The sequence below is a fragment of the Fundulus heteroclitus genome, chromosome 19 (assembly GCF_011125445.2).
Source record: "Fundulus heteroclitus isolate FHET01 chromosome 19, MU-UCD_Fhet_4.1, whole genome shotgun sequence".
Lineage (NCBI taxonomy): Eukaryota > Metazoa > Chordata > Actinopteri > Cyprinodontiformes > Fundulidae > Fundulus > Fundulus heteroclitus.
In genome coordinates, this window is record NC_046379.1 from 26,775,847 (window position 1) to 26,793,258 (window position 17,412).

Consider the following 17,412-nt stretch of genomic DNA (forward strand, 5'->3'; position numbering starts at 1 on the left):
ACAGACGCTGTCCCTCTCTTTGCGTCAGACAAGATCTGGATCCTAAAGGAGCCCCATGCATCGCTCTTATTATGAAACTACAGATAGAAAGCTCTGCAACGCTGGCTCACAGGGGGCGGAGCATTGTTTGGCCTATCGGTGCCGTCACAAGCCCAGATGACTGCAGTGTTGTGTGAGGAAGGACATCCAGGATAAAATTTACCATGCAAGTCTAAACTATAATCTCCATACCGAATCGGTTGAGGCACGGGTGGCATTGATTGTCAACGGTGCCGGTAACAAACAGGATACCGGTGGAGGAAGAGGTAATTCTGCCATTTGATCCAGTTGTGTGGGATCATCAGGGACACATCTGGAGTTTGACAGCCCTGTCTTAGATGGGAAGCTTTTAACCAATCTGTCTGGATGACTGACTTTGTAAAGTGCCTTGAGATGGCATGTGTTGTGAATTGGTGCTAAATAAATAAAACAAAAATTGAATTAGATTCTCTGCAGACCCCACACATCCTGGAAACAAACAGTTTTACCTTCAGCTCAGTGCTACAGAGAGCAGGTTAGAAAAACCTGCTGCTGCAAAGACGGCTTCTTCCCCCAGGGCCGCTGCTCTGTCTGATTCTGTGCATGTTTGCATGAGTTTAACCTTGTAAAAACACTGTGTATACATAATTATTTTATATATTTACCTTCAAAATGTCTTAATTGAGAGCAAAGTGGAACATAAGTCAAATTCCTTGTTTGCGTGCAAAGACTTGGCAAAATAAAGCTGCTTCCTGTATTGTGTTGAGCATATATTTAATACAATTAATCCCTTTTAACCCAAGTAGGACTTGTTTTAGTAATCCGAGGTAATTTATTATTATTTTCCTTGTCAGTCCTGAGATTAGACACCAATAACTTTAAGAGACTAAATATTGAATCCATTCATAATGACATTACCCGTGACAAGCATGCCACACCCAGGAGTGCCGCCCTGCTTTGGGCTTAAAGTCGGCCCGACCGATATTGTGAATCTGAGAGGAGAAGCGGAGTAGCCGTCGGTGTCCGTACGGCCAGTTTGCTTTTGCCGCAGATTTAGACAGGCAGTCCTCCTCAGCGGCACAGTAGAGCATATGCAGAGGACGGTCCTCGATATAAACCGTCTGCTGGACCAAAGGAGCATTTAGAACGAGGTCAGAGGCCGCTGGATGAAGAAGGGAAAACAGGAGTGGGATTGGGTTATTGTTTCCTTCCTTTCAAAAGTATTTATTTGTGGATAGATAGAAAAAAAATAAACACTTTTGATGAGACTCTGAGCATTTATATGAATTAAGCATTTCATTTTGTGCCATTTCAATGCATTTTCCAAATCTATTTGACCCTTTTCACAATGAAAGAGCGCGTGTGGACGGATGTGAAAAACACCTCCGTTTGTTTTCTGTGGCTTTAACTCACTCTCTGAGCAGATGACGCCCGCTGAAAACTTGGCGGCCGCTTTCTGGCAGCTGACAGTTTTGTGATGCTGGCAATGACTCAGAGCCATCTCGCTTCCTGTGCACTTCACGCCGCTCATCACCATCTCCGTGACGTTACTGCTATCCCAGTACCAAGTTTCCTTACAGGGCGGGGGGGAATCAGGAGGGGGAAGAAAAAAAATCAAAACAAAACACGGAAACGACAGAAAGACAGAAAAGAACAAACTGCACGGCGATCGGGACATAATCCTTCACATGTGGATCTACTCAGAGCTCTGCTTTTATAGTGGCTGCTCTGTGGAACAGATGTGCAGGACTTGGCCGCTCACCAGGGACACAGTGTTTTAGATCTCTTCCATTACGCATTTACGAAAGCCACACAAAAGTATTCACACCTCTTGAATTCTTTCACAATCACAAACGCCATTGTGTTCTGTTGAGAAGAGAAAGGAAACCCAAAATGTTTAAAAAGTCACATAATTAATGTGTAACTTAACCTGAAAATGAAAAAAAAAAAACATCCCAGCCTTTCAACATCTGGCGCATCACTATTCTTTCCATCAGCTGAACACAGAGTGAGGCTCAAGTGTTAACCCAAAGAGACGTGGCTGCCTATCTGAACTCGCGGGGCCGGTAAGTAGCGCTTCGATCAGAGAAGGAGGAGCTCTGGAGGAGCTGCAGAGAGCGTCAGCTCTGGATGGAGAACCTGTCAATATGACGACTACTAGTTCTGAACCCCGCAAATCTGGCCCTTGCAGAAGAGCGGGAGGAAGAAAACTGTCACCGAAACAAAGCCACGAGAAGCTCCGTTTGCAGAATGCCGCTAGCCATGCGGGAGACTCCGAGAACAGGTGGAAAAAGCTGCTCCGGTCGGATGAGAACCAACTGAAACGATTGGCCTGAATGGAAAACGCCGTGTGCGGTCGAAAGCCGAGCTGGTCAGAGTGGATGAGAAGCTAAATACAGGGATCCCATGAGCGATAGAGGCTGCACCGACCTGAGACAGAGGAGGAAGTTCCCCTTTAAGCCGGGAAATGTCTTTAAGCGTACAGCCGGCAGTCCTCATTTGCTTTGGATCAAAGCAAAGAATCCTCCAAATCTCCGACAAGACGTATAAATTTATGCTCACAGATGCTCTCTATCCAATCTGCCCGAGCTTGAGCTGTTTTGCAAAGTCAAATGGCCATAAATCAATCTTTGAGCGTGCAGTTTTGGAGTAGAGACATAAGACTAAATACTGTAATTACAGTAAAAGGCATTTCTACAATGTGAAATCGGAAGGCTGAACCGTGTACACTCAACATTTTTTCAGATTTGTATTTGTTGGTTTTTCCGCCATATATCCTTCCACTCCCCCATCAGAATGATGTCCTACCCTCTCTTGGGCTAGCATCTAAAATCTCAGTAGAAATAGATGAACATTTGTGGTTTTATTGTAAAAATATGCAAAAGCGTTGAAGAGGTGTGAATATTTTGTGAGGCGACACATCATATACACTGTTATACTTCTGCACTTGAATTAAGCAAAGAAAGAGTAAATTGTATCATTAGCGTTGCTTTTAACTTAAGCGTCAGAAGATTTGCTTCTTCTTTGTTGTTATTGTGACGGAATTTATATCTCCATTATTCCAATAAAACCAAAACGCTGATTTTCTTTCAAAGCTTGCGTTTTTGTGAAATATTCTCATAACCTTCTGAACAACAGAGCCGTTTGCACGTTGCCTCGTTAACATTTCAAACAACATTTAAATAGAATCTGCTGTGAAAAACATTGAGCCACTGCTACTCAGGGTTTTAGCTCGCCTGTTCTGCTCATGATTCACCTGGCGGGGCATGAAAAGCTTTAAACGTGTGCTGTCTAACCGCGGAACACGTGTTATATGTCATTATTTGGGTCCTACTTACGGTGACAGCATGCATGGAGTAGCCCAGCCCTAGCTGCCTGCAAGCCACCATGGCCTCCTTTGTGGTCCAGCCTGTGCTGCACACTGTGCCCCACTTGGCCCCAACCCGAACCTCGAGCCGGCCTTCGTAATTGCTCCGGCCGCCCACTATCCGGATCTGCAGAGACGGGCTGCTGGGAGTCAGACTGGGGACACACTTCCTGTCCTGTCTGCGAACCGTCTAAGCTCAGCCCTACCCGGTGTTTATACGGAGTTCTCAAGCGACGGAAAATGTGCGTGTCGAAGCAGCCCTTTGGTTAGTCTATTCGAAGGCGAGGAGATCAGCGCGGTTTCCAGCAGAGGTCACCGCGTGGCTACAGGGGTGAGTTGGATCAGAAGCTTTGCATTTGGTTCTTTCACATGGAAACAACAGGAATGTTCCATGTCCAGAAAAATATGTATTGCATATGAAAAAGCATAATAATACTATCGCATATCAATGCATAGGTCTACCCATTTAAATAAAACCAGGTACATTTCAATTATTCAAGTTAATCTGAGCTGAGCGAGGCTCTTTGGTTGCCGCTGCTGAGCCAGACACAGTATTGTTGCCAAAGATTCAGCACCTCAGAAACAGACATAAATGATGCTTCATTCTTGAGTTTGCCAAAACAAACAAAACAATGTTTGTTATTTACAAGCCTTGGGTGAACAAGTTTAAAATTATTGCACATTGTTTCTGAATTACATGGTGGCAGAATGATACGTACAGGCCCACATATACACATTCACCCCGATAATACTGATTAAATATTATGTCCCTGAGCAAAACATAAAGAAAATGCACAGCTTTTGTAGCCATTCACAAGCGGTTGGTGTTATTCAGGGTATATGACCACTCTGTCGTATCAGAAATGGTAGTATCTATTGAAATTGGTTGGTTTCCTGGTACTGACATGGCTGGCTGGTTACCACTCTCTGCCATGCTCCGCTTTGCTCTGCTCATCAGCAGAAGCAGCAACGCCTGTCGCTGTCCTGATTATCTTCATTCCTCTCGCCTGCCATCCTGCCTTTGAATACCGGTCCCCCACAGTCATTCCCTGCCAGATTGTTGAAAGCCATTTGTGAGTAAATATCCAGCTTTCATCCTTGCCTACAAGCAAAGCTTCCAACCAGGTTCTCGTTTTCGGATTTCCCCGTTCTCACCTAGCCCCTGCCTGGTTCTTCTGTTGACTTCTGATCAATCTGGACTCAGACCTGCAAACCTTGCTCAGCCCTAGACTTCGGTCAGTCACCATGCTGCGGATCCTGCCCTGCGGTGCTCCAGCACTGCTGCCTAGATCTGCAACAGAGCGTCTGCCCAGTGTTGCCTGTGTGCTCCTGCCTAGAGCCGTCTACACATCGCCTGCACCTGGGCTTGTTTGTTTTATTTATACATCTTTAAACTAATACTACTATGAGTGAATAAAAGTGTGTGGTTTCACAAAAAAAAAACTGCTGAGGGACATTTATCCAAATTTTTGTGGGGTTGTGTTTAGATATGTCAGCCTGGATGAATCATTTTGACCGAGTACAGATGACAGAAAATCTGCAATAAATTCAAACATCTAATACTGGAGCTAATTCTTGTTATTGAGATTTATTGAAGCTGTTTGTTGCATCATTGGTCCACCCTGAAAGAAAGAGATGTCCAAATCCATCATCCATTTCTGCCCTTAGTGAAAAAAATGTTGGTTTCACACTGGTTCCCCAAGGGGAACACAGCATTACATTTTAAAGCACTTGAGCAGATTCCTAAGCAGAACTGTCAACCTCACACTGGGTGTACCTGACAGTATATTATGTTATTTTTTCATATGCAATATATACCCAAAGAATGCAGTTCCTTGCTTTGCAGCAGCAAGTTGCCTTTACTAGTGTTAATAACCTACTTGCAGGCCCTGGTTAGCGTAGCCCAAACCCAGCTGCCTGCAGGCCACCATGGCTTCCTTCGTGGTCCAGGTCTCACCACAGATCAGACCCCAGCTCATCGTCCCGTTAGAGTCAGAGCTCAGCACCTCCACGCGGCCTTCGTAGCGAGTTCGTCCTCCTGTTATTCGGATCTGTGTGAGACCGAGGGGTTAGGGAGCTACAAAGCAGGGCGAAGACACAGAGGGGCCCGGTTCTTCAGAAATCCTTCTGAAACAAGCGGAAGCTCGGTTTTTTTTGTCTAAGATAGCAGAGAAGCTTCAAGTTATTACTGATGAATTGAGCTTTGATCGTTTCATTGTCTAAAGGTAGATTTTTTTTATACAGAGTGTTTTTTTAGCTACTAGAGACATCGTTAAACTGGTAAAAGAATTTCAAAAACACGAAGCTGTGCAAGCACACATGCTCCATATAAAAAAAATAAAGTACTTTTATATTTTAAAAAAAGCCTTTAAGAAAACACTTTCCTAAATTATGTTTATCCAGAAACATAATTTAACAGCAGTAAAGAAGAAATATTAGTTAGCTACAGATGTGATGTGTTGCTCCAGCAGTTAGCGTTGCATATCGCATTTTTGTAACCAAAGACAGGCGTTAGAGGAGCACATCCATGTACAGGTACATCTAAAAGAAATTGAACATCGTGGAAGAAGTGCAATATTTTTTGTGACTTCAGAAACTGAGACTCATAGAGACTCATTGTGCCGCATTTGACTCAGCTAATAAACTCAGGCACCTGCAAAGGTTTACCGAGCCTCTAAACGGTCTCACAATTTGGCTCATAATGCAACGCCATCGCAGGCAAAAATCGTTGAGCTGACAGATGTCCACAAGACAGTTATTGACATCCTCCACAAGGAGGGTTAGTTACAAAGGGTCGCTGCTGAAGAATGCGGTGGCTCACAGAAAACTGGAGCCAAAAAATATACACCGAAAGTTGTGTCGAAGGAAGAAGTGTGGTAGGAAAAGGTTCAGCAGCAACTGGGATAACCACAGACTTGAGAGGATTGGCTAGCAAAATTAATTTAAGAATTTGGGGGAGGTTCACAAGGAGTGGACCGAGGCTGGAGTCAGTGTAACAAGAGCCGCTATGGACAGTAGAATCCTGCACAAAAAAAGAACTGGATTGTTGCTCAGTAGTCCAAAGTCCTCTTTTCAGATAAAAGTAAAGTTTCATTTAGACATTATGGTCCCAGAGGCTTGAATAGAAGTGAAGCATAGAGTCCATGTTGTTTGATTTGTAATCTGCTGGTTCTGGTCTGCTGTGTGTTCTGAACCAGTCAGCGCAGGAAATTTTAGAGCACTTCATGCTTCCTTCTGCAGGCAAACTTTATGGAGATGCAGATTTTATTTTCCGGCAGGACCTGGCGCCTGGCCACACTGCCAGAGGTACCAAAAGCTGCTTTAACTACCGTGGTGTTACTGTGCTGGACTGGCCTACAAACTGAACTCATCTGAAGTCCACAGAAAATCTATGGAGTGTTTTCAGGAGGATGAGAGACACCAGACCTGCAGCCTGCTATCAAAGCAACCTGGGCTTCTTCAGCAGAACCAGAGGCTGGTCGCCTCCATGCCACACCGCATTGATGCAGTAATCCATGCAAAAACAGCTCCAACCTAATATTGTGTGCATAGAAATCATTATAGTTTTCAGAAGCCTGACATTTGTGTTAAAACATCCTTTTTATTGATCTTATAAAACATTCTATTTTTTTTTTTTTTTTGGAACTTTGGAATTTGGGTTTTCATTATCTGTAAGCCATAATCATCAAAATAACAAAACAAAATAAAGGCTCAAAATATTTTACTCAATGTGTAATTAATCTATATAGGAGTTTTAATTTGACATGCCAATGTTATTTCACACGTCCAATTTTGTCCAATTTTTTTTTAGATGTACCTTGTAATAGACACAAATGAATGCACTAAACAGAGCAGACGGCGTCTATTTTAAATGCCTTCCTTTTCTACAGCTACGTAAAAATCTGAAACTAATACAACCTGGTATGAAAAACACACTAAGTCAAAATTTCCTTGTTAGTATAAAACAAAAAGAAGACAACAATGTCAAATTAAGCATTGCAACAGTTTAAAGTGGACACTTTGGGTAAGGAGCTGAGGTCTGACCGTGTGCTCCAGGCCCATGTAAGGGATGTTGCAGCGAACGGCGGCATCCTCCACGTGCTGACAGTCCTCTGATGTGATGTTTTTAAACGGGCAGTTCCAGATCGACTTCTCGTTTCCGAGGCACTTCACCTCGTTCATGTAGATTGGACCCATTCCTGGAAAAACGGAGGCACAGCCCTGAGGTCAAACTCGTCAAAGGGTTTCATGGAGCAGAGGCAAACGTAGTTGCAGGAGGAAATTTAAAGTTTTTTTAAGAGGGGGAAAAAAAAAACCCACATTGCCTTGGAGAAGCTGTGAAGATATTAAAAGTGGGGTTAGATTATAGAATATTACCATATAATACCATGATCCAGGTTTGTGTATGTGTCTGTGTGAGCGTGGGTTTGTGTGCGGGGGATCCTTTACGGGGGGGCATAGATGTCTGCTGCAGACTGCACCAGGACAGCTATTCTTCTTCTGCCCATCGACTCATTGATTCTTTGGTAGAGCCAAACCCTGTGCCTGCCTCCTTGCTCTCCCCAGAGGGTTACTCCTGAATCTTCGAGAATGCATTCATTAACGCTTTCTTCGGCTCTGCTCATCCCCTCATCGTCATCATTGCTAACTGCTCCTCTCCTCGCAGAGACCCTCAGAACCTCGGATCCAGAAAGTCCTCTCAGCTGTACTTTCTATTCTTGTAAATATTGCTAATAAATATCCTTGCCTCTTAGCATCGTGAGGTTGATTCTGCATGCGGCGTCATGGGAAATATTACAAAACATGACACGATTATCATTATGTCACATTGTTTTACATCGTTTTACATTTCAATTGTTTACATAAATTGCTGCTGCATCTTTATCCTGAAAATTAGTGCGATTTACTGTGATTATTCAAGCTGTATGCAAACGTAATTTCGTTCTGGACGCACTTTGTGCATACAAAATGACAAATAAAGCTGTCTATGTCTATGTCTAATAAGGACCTCACGGAGCACTGTTTAATTACACCCGAATATATGTCAATACACATGCATATAAGTCACCGTGAATGTACATAAGACATCCTCTGCCTTATTTCTATTTTGTATTTTTATTTTCTTATCTACTTCTTTTTGATCCACGGTATAACGAGGACACACTGTATATACGTGATGCACCTTGTCCTACTTGGCACCTTCTTCTGATTACTGATTACTGAGCCGATGTGACATGTGAATTTCTCCAACGTGAGATCAATAAAGCCTATCTTATCTTATCTTATCTTATCTTATCTTAATCCATGATCTTGAAATGGGAAGAACATGGCACGGGATCCAACCTAACAAGTTGTAGCTGTCCACTGAAACCAACAAGCCGAGCGAGAAAAGCACCAAGAGAAGAGGCCTTGATGATCATGGAGGATTTATTTAATCCATTCAATAAATGAACGGATTAGTCGGATTTACCAGGAAAACCTTTGACTTTTAACGTGAGCATCGCCGACTTAGCCGTCGGTTGGTCTTTTCTTGCCATGGTATTTAGCGTTGCTTAACGCTGTGTGCTCTGTGATTTCCATGAATGGCTTTCCTTCAGCATGTCTTGCCTCGGACTTCCGTGGATGTTTCTTGGGACGCATTCAGGGAGCCGTTGGTCAGACATCAGTCTAACCGCAGCCCGGGCCCACGCCGCTTCCTCTAACAGAACCACGCTGAATCTCATAAGCCAACCTTCTCTGAGGCGCGCATTATAACGTGCACACACGAGAAGAGAAACTTCCTGGCACGGCCCGAGAAGCACTGCTGAAAAGACCGCCTGTTTTTCTGGCTTAACGGATTTTCCGTCCCCGCTTCCCCCAAAATCCCCACACCTCTGCCTTGTCGAGGAAAATCTTGGAGGAGAGATGTGCACGTTTCCATTTGTAGAACCTGCTGTTATTCTCTGCAACATCCCTAGACTTTGTTGTTTGAGCAGGTTTCCACTGAGAGGTGATGTAGAACAGTTCCTACGCGCTGCAGTGGCAGTCGCCTTCATCAGTGCTCCAGGTAAGGAGGTGGAACAGCGTTAAAACAATAGCATGAATCTAAATATGTAATTTGAGCATATTTATTTTCATGGAAAGAAAATAATGTTATCAAAATCAAGGTAGCATGCTTATTGGCTCCCCTGCCGTTGCTACCTTGTTTAATCTCATTTTGCAGACATTTTGCTGCATGCAGAAGCAGATCTTTGACCATTCATCTTTACATAATCTCCAGTTCATCCAGACTCCTGGGTCCTCCCTTATGCACTCCTGTCTTATGCTCACCCAGCAGGTTTTTCTGTAGGATTTCAGCCTGGGGTCTGAGACGGGCATGACAAACAATTGATTTTATACTAGTAATTATTTGTTAATTTACACGCAAATCAGTTTTGTGTGGGATTTTGAATGGATGGCTGCACCAGCAACTGGGAAAACCGCAGCCTTTTGAGGATTGTCCAGGAAAATCCATTTAAGACTTTTTGGGGAGCTTCACAGGGAGTGGTCTGCTGCTGGAGTCGGTGCATCAAGAGCCACAGATGAATCCTACTCATGGGTTACAGGCATCTTACCTGGGCTACGGAGAAAAGGAACTGGACTGTTGCTCAATGACTAAATGTCCTGTTTTCAGATGAAAGTAAATTCAGCATTTCATTTGTAAATCAAGGTCCCGGAGTATGAAGGAAGAGAGGAGAGACACAGAATTGGCGTTGCTTGAGGTCCATTTACACTTATATTGACTCATTGAAGAAACATAAAGTCAGTGACCACAACATGAAATGTCCCTTTGGTAGTAAAACGTGTTTTTCTATTTGCAATGCAAGTGAATTGTACTGAATCTGAGCAAAGCAAAGAGTTTTAGTAAATTAATACATTTAATTTAAAAGCACCTTTCAGGTCACTAAAAGACATGGTATAAAACAACAGTTTAATTACAGAGAGTATTTCTTAAAGGAGTTTTGAGTCTTGATTTAAATAGAGGGGGAGGGTTGATATTACAGACGTCTGGCAGGTAGGGCTTCCATAGTTCCATGAATGCTTTACTCCCCATGGTGCTGAGACGGCTGGGTGGTACGGTGAGGTGGAGAGGAGAGGATGACCTAAGGATGCGGGACGGGGTGGCAATTTGCAGAGGCCCCAACAGATAAGGAGGGCTGAGGTTGAGAATGGCTTTGAATGTGTGCAGAAATCTGTTCTTGATTTAACTCGGAAGCCTGGCGCTGAAGCTTAAGGAGGGATTTGTGAGGAAGTTCGATATCACTGACGTGAGCCTGGAATGATCCGTAGAGTTTAGTGAACTTCACATCTGTGTTTGTGATGTCTTTTCCTGCCATCATCCCCAAACTGGGAGACCTGGTGGGCAGCAGATAGAGTCCCGTGGTTGCTATTCAGACGTGGTGACCCCCATCATGCCGCTGCGCTGTCTGGAGATCTTTTTATACCTCTTCTAACATCCTGCTCGCTGTGCATGGTGAAAAGGCAAACATGGGTCCCCAGACTAGCGGCTAATGGTAAATGGTTATTTACACTGCAGGTCTATTAGGTTTACCTGCAGGTTTAACACTTTTACGCATCCTGTAGCCTCTAAAATTATTACAATGCATGGTTTAAGCCATTAATAATGCAAAGAAGTTATTGAAATGAGTACAAGTAAAACCACAGTGCTTCATAACGTAGCGGTAAATATTTCTATGACCAAAGCTCATAGAAATTGCCGACTCCATGTGTTCCAGATGTTTAGCTTATCAGTGCTCACCTTGTCCCACGCGGGCGCCGGTGAGAGCTTCCTTTGCGCTGCCGAAGCCCAGCTCCCTGCAAACCACGCTGGCCGACAGCAGGCTCCAGCGGTCGTCGCACACGGTCCCCCACTCGTTGTCTTTCAGCACCTCCACCCGGCCTTCTCCCAGCCTGGCGCCTCCCTTCAGCCTCACGTTGCTCTGAAATGCAGGAGACACGTTTCCACGTTGGTCTGTGAGAACCAGGCCTCGACGGTAAGCAGTCTGGCAGATCGTAATGCTCTAGGTTAAACAGCATCGTTGTCCAGCAACAGCTCCTCGCCAAAGCATTCATGTTCCTGAACTTTTTGACTTTTTTGTCCCCACACAACCTTAAAACTTCAATGTGTTGTGTTGGGATTTTATGCGATCAGCCGAAAGGCATGACTGTGACCTTAAAGCAGGGATGTGAAACTCATTTTGGTTTAGGGGCCGCATACAGCTACATCTGATCTCAAGAGGGCCACACGAGTAAACTCATTGCAATATTACATAGAACTAATAAGAGTGGACTTGTTGTTGATTTTTATATTAAATGAATTTCACTTTTACACAATATATTATGAATAACCTCAGCGTTTTTAAGAAAAGTATGTGCAATTTCAACAATACTTTTACACAGTTAAACATTTACTTAAGTGCATTATGCATAAGAACTGATCACAGTGATTATACAATGTTGAAAAACATTTATTCACATTTTTTGGAACTTAAAACACTGTCCTGCATTACAAAATACATCAAACAGATAAAAATTAAGAAATGATTTAAAATCAATTTTCCACATCTGAAGCTCAGTGCTACCATCTGCTGATTAAAACACAGCGCCCCTCGTGGACAATATAGGAACTGCATATTTTCAATTAAACGAAGTACATGTTTTTTTCAATAATTGTTTTATCATTCTCTTCCTTTTATCTTGTCCACTTGTGAAAGTCAAATCTGATGAGCTCTTTGTGGCATCTTATTGCCACATTGCCAGACAGGACACTGGAAAAAAAAAAAAAAAAAAAAATTTTATAATGATAAAGCCACAGGGCCGGACTAAATTTTTCGGCGGGCCGGATCCGGCCCACGGGCCGTATGTTTGACACCCCTGCTCTAAAGGGAATCCGTTGTATCTCTGGCAGCATGTTTAGGGTTATTGTCTCACTGAAACGTCAACCTCTGCCCCCGGTTTCAGGTCTTTTGCAGTCCCTTTCTTCTGTTAATGTGGCATTTTTTTATTTCCCCATCAGCTTTGAAGAAAAGCATCCCCACGGCATGACGCTGCCACCACCATGTTGCATTATGTATGTGTGGTAAATCAAGCGTCATGTGTGGTGTCAGTTTTTTGCCACTCCCGTAAATTCTGGTCACATCTGATCAGAGCATCTTGGTCCACAATCCCAGCAAAATGTATGTAAGTTTGTGGTCGTGAGGAGAGAAAAATGTTAAAAAGCTCAAGCGTGAACACCTTTGCAAGGTGCTGTATTTATACGCTCGTTCAATATAATGCTACATACTAAACTCTTTCATTTAGCCGGCTTCTTTTCCTGAAGATTACTTTACCGAGATTTTAACTTTCTTTTTCAAACCGCTGTTTTGCATGAACGGCGGGCCGGGCATGCAGCTGACGACGGCCGGCATGCCACCCGCGCAGGCCGACGTGGCGTTTGGCTTGCTGAACTCTAGCGGGCAGGCTGCCAGGTGGACCTCTGTGCCCGTGCACGCCACAGAGTGGATGAGGTAGAAGTTCTTCTGGCGCTCCAAGTACAACCTGAGGGGGGAGCAGAGAGAGGGGGGGGGGGGGGGGGGGGGGGGGGGTGAAGGGACAGCGGTGAGTCGATCGCTTACCCAGTGGAAAGACTTGGTTGTATTTACACCAGCTAGAAAAAAAATGGCGCCATTTATGTCAGGCATTAAAATATTTTCCCACAAATGAGTGAATGCACAAAAATGAACCAAAATATTTAAACATATAAGCAGGATACAATAAGTAGTTTCCCCAACAAGTAATCACAATACATTTCTCTTTGTAATATAATACACAAACATACAAAATAATTTAGGATCTTTGGAAGAAAAAAAAATCCAACTATCAATTGCAAACTTACTAATAAAAGAAGACTTCCCATTATATTCCTGGAATTTGGACAGAGCCCGGTTTTAAGTTTCACTGGAAAACACGTTTCACATGCTAAGCATAACTAGGCTAAAAGAATCAAAATAAAAGAAACTCCTTGCTTTTACAATTTTTTTTTTATCTGTATAGCTGTTTCGGTTTCAGGTTCTTTTTGGTAAGCAATAACAAAAATCTAAGTCCATTGACATTCAGGACAAAAATAAATCTGGTACAGAAGAGTGCTGCTTGAATGGATTTTGTAATTGATATACATTTTAAAAGATTATCATGGTTGCTTTGTATGGCAAGCAAGGTTCTCTGATGATCTCAGTTTGGAGAAAACAACTAGTTTGGTTCTGAATGTAAGTCTGAAACATTTATTGTCCCATGTTAGCACATACTCAAGTTCAAATTTTCTTAAATACAAGGAACAAGGGAATATTTCTGCTGTAATAATCTCATACTCAGAGCCAGACAATGCTCAGCAGTAAGAGTAAGTCTAAGACTTGCTAAAAGCACATTGGAGATGTCTTATGGTGTCACTGAAAAAGAGACTAATATTAATCTAAAAAAATGTGTTATATTAGTCTGAGGATGCTGCACTAAAGGCATCTGTCATTCAGACTCCTGCTTCTTTTGGCATGTTGTCTTATTGCTAACAATAGGCTTGCTACACACTTATTGATTGTTTTTTTACTTTGTTATTGTTGACCTATTCATATAGAGTTACTTTATTTTATGCAAGACTTCTATGTTCTGTATGAAAAACCACATGACATCTTTGTTCACCTCAGTTGTTGGCAACTCAGTTGTTGGCATTGATAACCAATCAGAGGTGGGCCCTAGCAATGACTGTCCTACCCATAATCCCATCTTTTGTTTTGGCTGTGAGCATGGTACCAATTCCATCTTTCCCTTTGCTCGCCATAACACTAAGACCAACTTGTGTTTATTAATATAGCTTTTATTCAGATGTGAAATAGATATCTGCCCTCCCCATACAGTATCGTGAACATAATTTTAAAGTTGCATTATTTGACCAATATACATTTTTTATCTTGACTTTACCTGTTTAAATGAGTTGTTCATGCTTATTTATGTACTTGGAGTTTGTGAAACCAGCGTAATTATACATTAACCTGCAGCAGAGTTCCTGTTTTCTATCGTTGGACACATTCTGTTTCTTTACAACCAGGAACCTCAGTGAAAAATAAGGCACAATTGTGAAGCAGAAGCAACAGGAGGTACAGTTTTCAATTTTTTTTTATCATTACAAACCTAAATTGTGATGTGCATTTGTATTCTCCACCCTCTGAGTCTTACTTTGTAGAACCACCTTTTCATACGATTACAGGTGCAATACTTTTGAGGTAGAACTGTTCCAGCTTTACGTTTTGTGCATTTTACTTTTCAAGTCAGCTCATTCTGTGTCAAACTGAACGGAGAACTTTGTGAACATCTGCTTTCAAATTTTGCCACAGATCAATTAGATTCAGGTCTGGACTTTGACTGGGCCGTACTAACACATGGGTATACTTTCATCTGTAGCTCTGGTTGAATCTTAAGCGCCATTGTTTTATTGTTTCTGAAGCTCCGCCACAGTTTGACGTCTTTTGAATACTCTAACAGGTTTTCTTCCACAGCTACCCTGTATTTAGATCCATCCATTTCCAGTCGAATCTGATCAGCATTCCTGTTCCTGCTGAAGACCGCCCTTCCCACAACGTGATGCTGCCATGATCGTAGTGAGCCGTGTTTAAGAAGATCGCTGAATTTTATCGTGTTGTTCCAGAGTAAAGGTGCCAAAACAGACAAACATGGCAAACTTGACAAATTCTATTATTTTTTTTAAGCAAGACTTTTAAAACCATGTTTCATTTTTCTTCCACTTCACAATTATGGGATACAACATACTGATCTACCACATCAAATCCCAATAAAATACATTGTAGTTTGTGGTTGTATTTCATGTAATGAAACACTGATAAAGTCAGGGCACAATTACGTTTGTAAGGCAAAATAAGATATTTAGGCACCATTTAGCTATCAAATGAATTCTTTCTCCTTAGATTACCTTTTGTGAGAGTTGCTCTGCTTAGACTTAGCGTTAGCTTTAGCTTTAGCTTTGGATGGTTGCCTGCAAGGTAAAAACGGATGAGACTACACAGTCGGGAAGGGAAAGAGAGCCAGCACAGGGACAAATAAATCATAGCAACATAATTAACATGAAGCAGGTTACTTCAAACAGTGGTTAAGTTACTTTCAAAAAGATGTTTCACATTCAACAAAGCTCTTAAGCATCTTACGTCCCAGTTTTTTAGTTATTTACAAAGAAAGTACATACAGGTAAGTTGAACTAGACACGACAATCTGATAGACACCAACAACCACAGCCAAAGAAAAGTATATGAACATCTTTTTTACTTATGTGCTATTCTGGCAGTTTATGTCACCATAAGTCAGTCGAAGAACTGATTTATGGGAAGTCCATATACTATAGCTTTGGTACCAACCAGGATGATGAGTGACAGGCAGTGAGTACAAAGTAAACTATTCTGAATGTTGCCACACTACAATGCCAATGTGAACAGAGAGCGCCAACATTTGACATTTTAATGACTTTTCATGCTACTGTTTGGTGCTACATGAAAGAGCATGTGTTACGCTCCAGTACGTTCATCAGCAAAAGGACGATGATACCGTGCTGAATAACAACATGCTGTGCTGTCAGGTTCCTCGACTGTCTTTGGGCAAGGCATTAATAATAGTGCCCTGGCTCTTAATAAACCCTGGATCGCACATTTTAATCTGGACAAGAGCTAAATCAAGTAGAATCTGCAAAGTGGCACTTTGAGTGGTCAGCATGACTAGAAAAGTGCTAAATACATTCAGTCGACTCATCGTTTAATTGCAATATTTCTTAACTTGTTGATACATCCCGTTGAAAGGAATTAGTTACAACTGTTTGAATTGGCTCTTCAGGGATTCTGGTGTCCTCCTACAGTCATAAAATTTGACTGTTAGCTTAATTATTGTCTCTAAAATAGCCTCAGTTGTGAGTATGTGAGCATGGAGAGATGTATGTTTTTTTTTTCACTTGATACAGGAAAAAAACAGATTAATCTGTAAAGATAAAAGAAAAAAGGGGGTGGGGAACACTGAAATAACAATTTCTAAACAGATTTTCAGTAGTTTACACAGCTATCACAACTGACCTTTAATGAATATGTTCTTTGACTAAAAAAACCCACTCAGCCTCTTTAACCAAAAGCTTTATTTTAATTAAAAAGCTCATGTGGAGTAGTGCTACCTAATAGCTAGTTTATAAAGCTAAAGGAAATGAAAGAAGAAAGCAGATAATCTACATGTTTTGAAACTTTATGATCTAATATCACTATATCTCCTGCGCATAATGGTACTTAGTGATTTCTATCTCTTTAAAGAATTGTTTTCTGCTCCCACAAAGTATGAAGCCTAATAAAAGTGATGATGTTTGGTTCTGAGAAGAAATTAATGTTCAAACTGAGTGTTGTCAAGTCTTGATCCTGAACATTGAAAACCAAAACAATGCACGTTAAATAACAAGAGGGAAAATTTGGATAAAGATTTAATTCAGTTTAGCTTTAGAAGTTCACTTTTATTGGTATATTTCTTGGTTCCGGGTTCAGATTTTATGTTTTCAGATTGTTTTTAAGATTGGCCAAATTGAAATCTTTTTTTCAGTTTCAACTATTTTTTTGTTGTCAGATTCAACCCTTTTATTAAAGCGAACAAGCGTTAAGACTTTTACTAATCTCCATATTTGTCTCATCTCCTGAGGCTCACAGTCAAGCTTAACTGGTGGGGAAATCTAGGTGGTTTCAAACAAACACAGCAAATTATTTGCAGATTCTACCAGATGGGGCTCTCGTCATTGTGACCCTTGACCCAAAGGCCTGCAAGTAATTTAGTCGCAAGAACCCAGCACCTCTTCACCAAAGCAGGATGAAAGGCATCTCCAGCTTCCACAAGAGCTAAAAAGCACTAATAAGTGGAATTACATGCCAGTTTACAGGCACTGCACAGACAAGCACTGTCATCTACACAACCCCCCAAAAATAGGTGACAGAAAAGTTGGAAAACTCCTT

General features: G+C 41.9%; 1 protein-coding gene across 3 annotated transcripts in view; it reads right to left on the bottom strand.

Annotated features, from left to right (window-relative positions):
- The window catches only part of loxl3b (lysyl oxidase-like 3b), a 33,466-nt gene that overhangs the window by 6,460 nt on the left and 9,594 nt on the right, over positions 1-17,412 (bottom strand). Inside the window, exons 6-12 of one of the 3 annotated variants that reach the window (XM_021312405.2) lie at positions 15,360-15,422; positions 12,733-12,940; positions 11,163-11,343; positions 7,430-7,584; positions 3,357-3,512; positions 1,432-1,591; positions 937-1,180 (exon numbers count right to left, since the gene is read on the bottom strand). In XM_021312405.2, coding sequence (XP_021168080.2) covers positions 937-1,180; positions 1,432-1,591; positions 3,357-3,512; positions 7,430-7,584; positions 11,163-11,343; positions 12,733-12,940; positions 15,360-15,422 — 1,167 coding nt within the window. Of the gene's footprint in view, positions 1-936; positions 1,181-1,431; positions 1,592-3,356; positions 3,513-5,265; positions 5,437-7,429; positions 7,585-11,162; positions 11,344-12,732; positions 12,941-15,359; positions 15,423-17,412 lie in introns of all 3 variants that reach the window. The other 2 variants (XM_012855711.3, XM_012855713.3) reach the window with 2 other exon arrangements.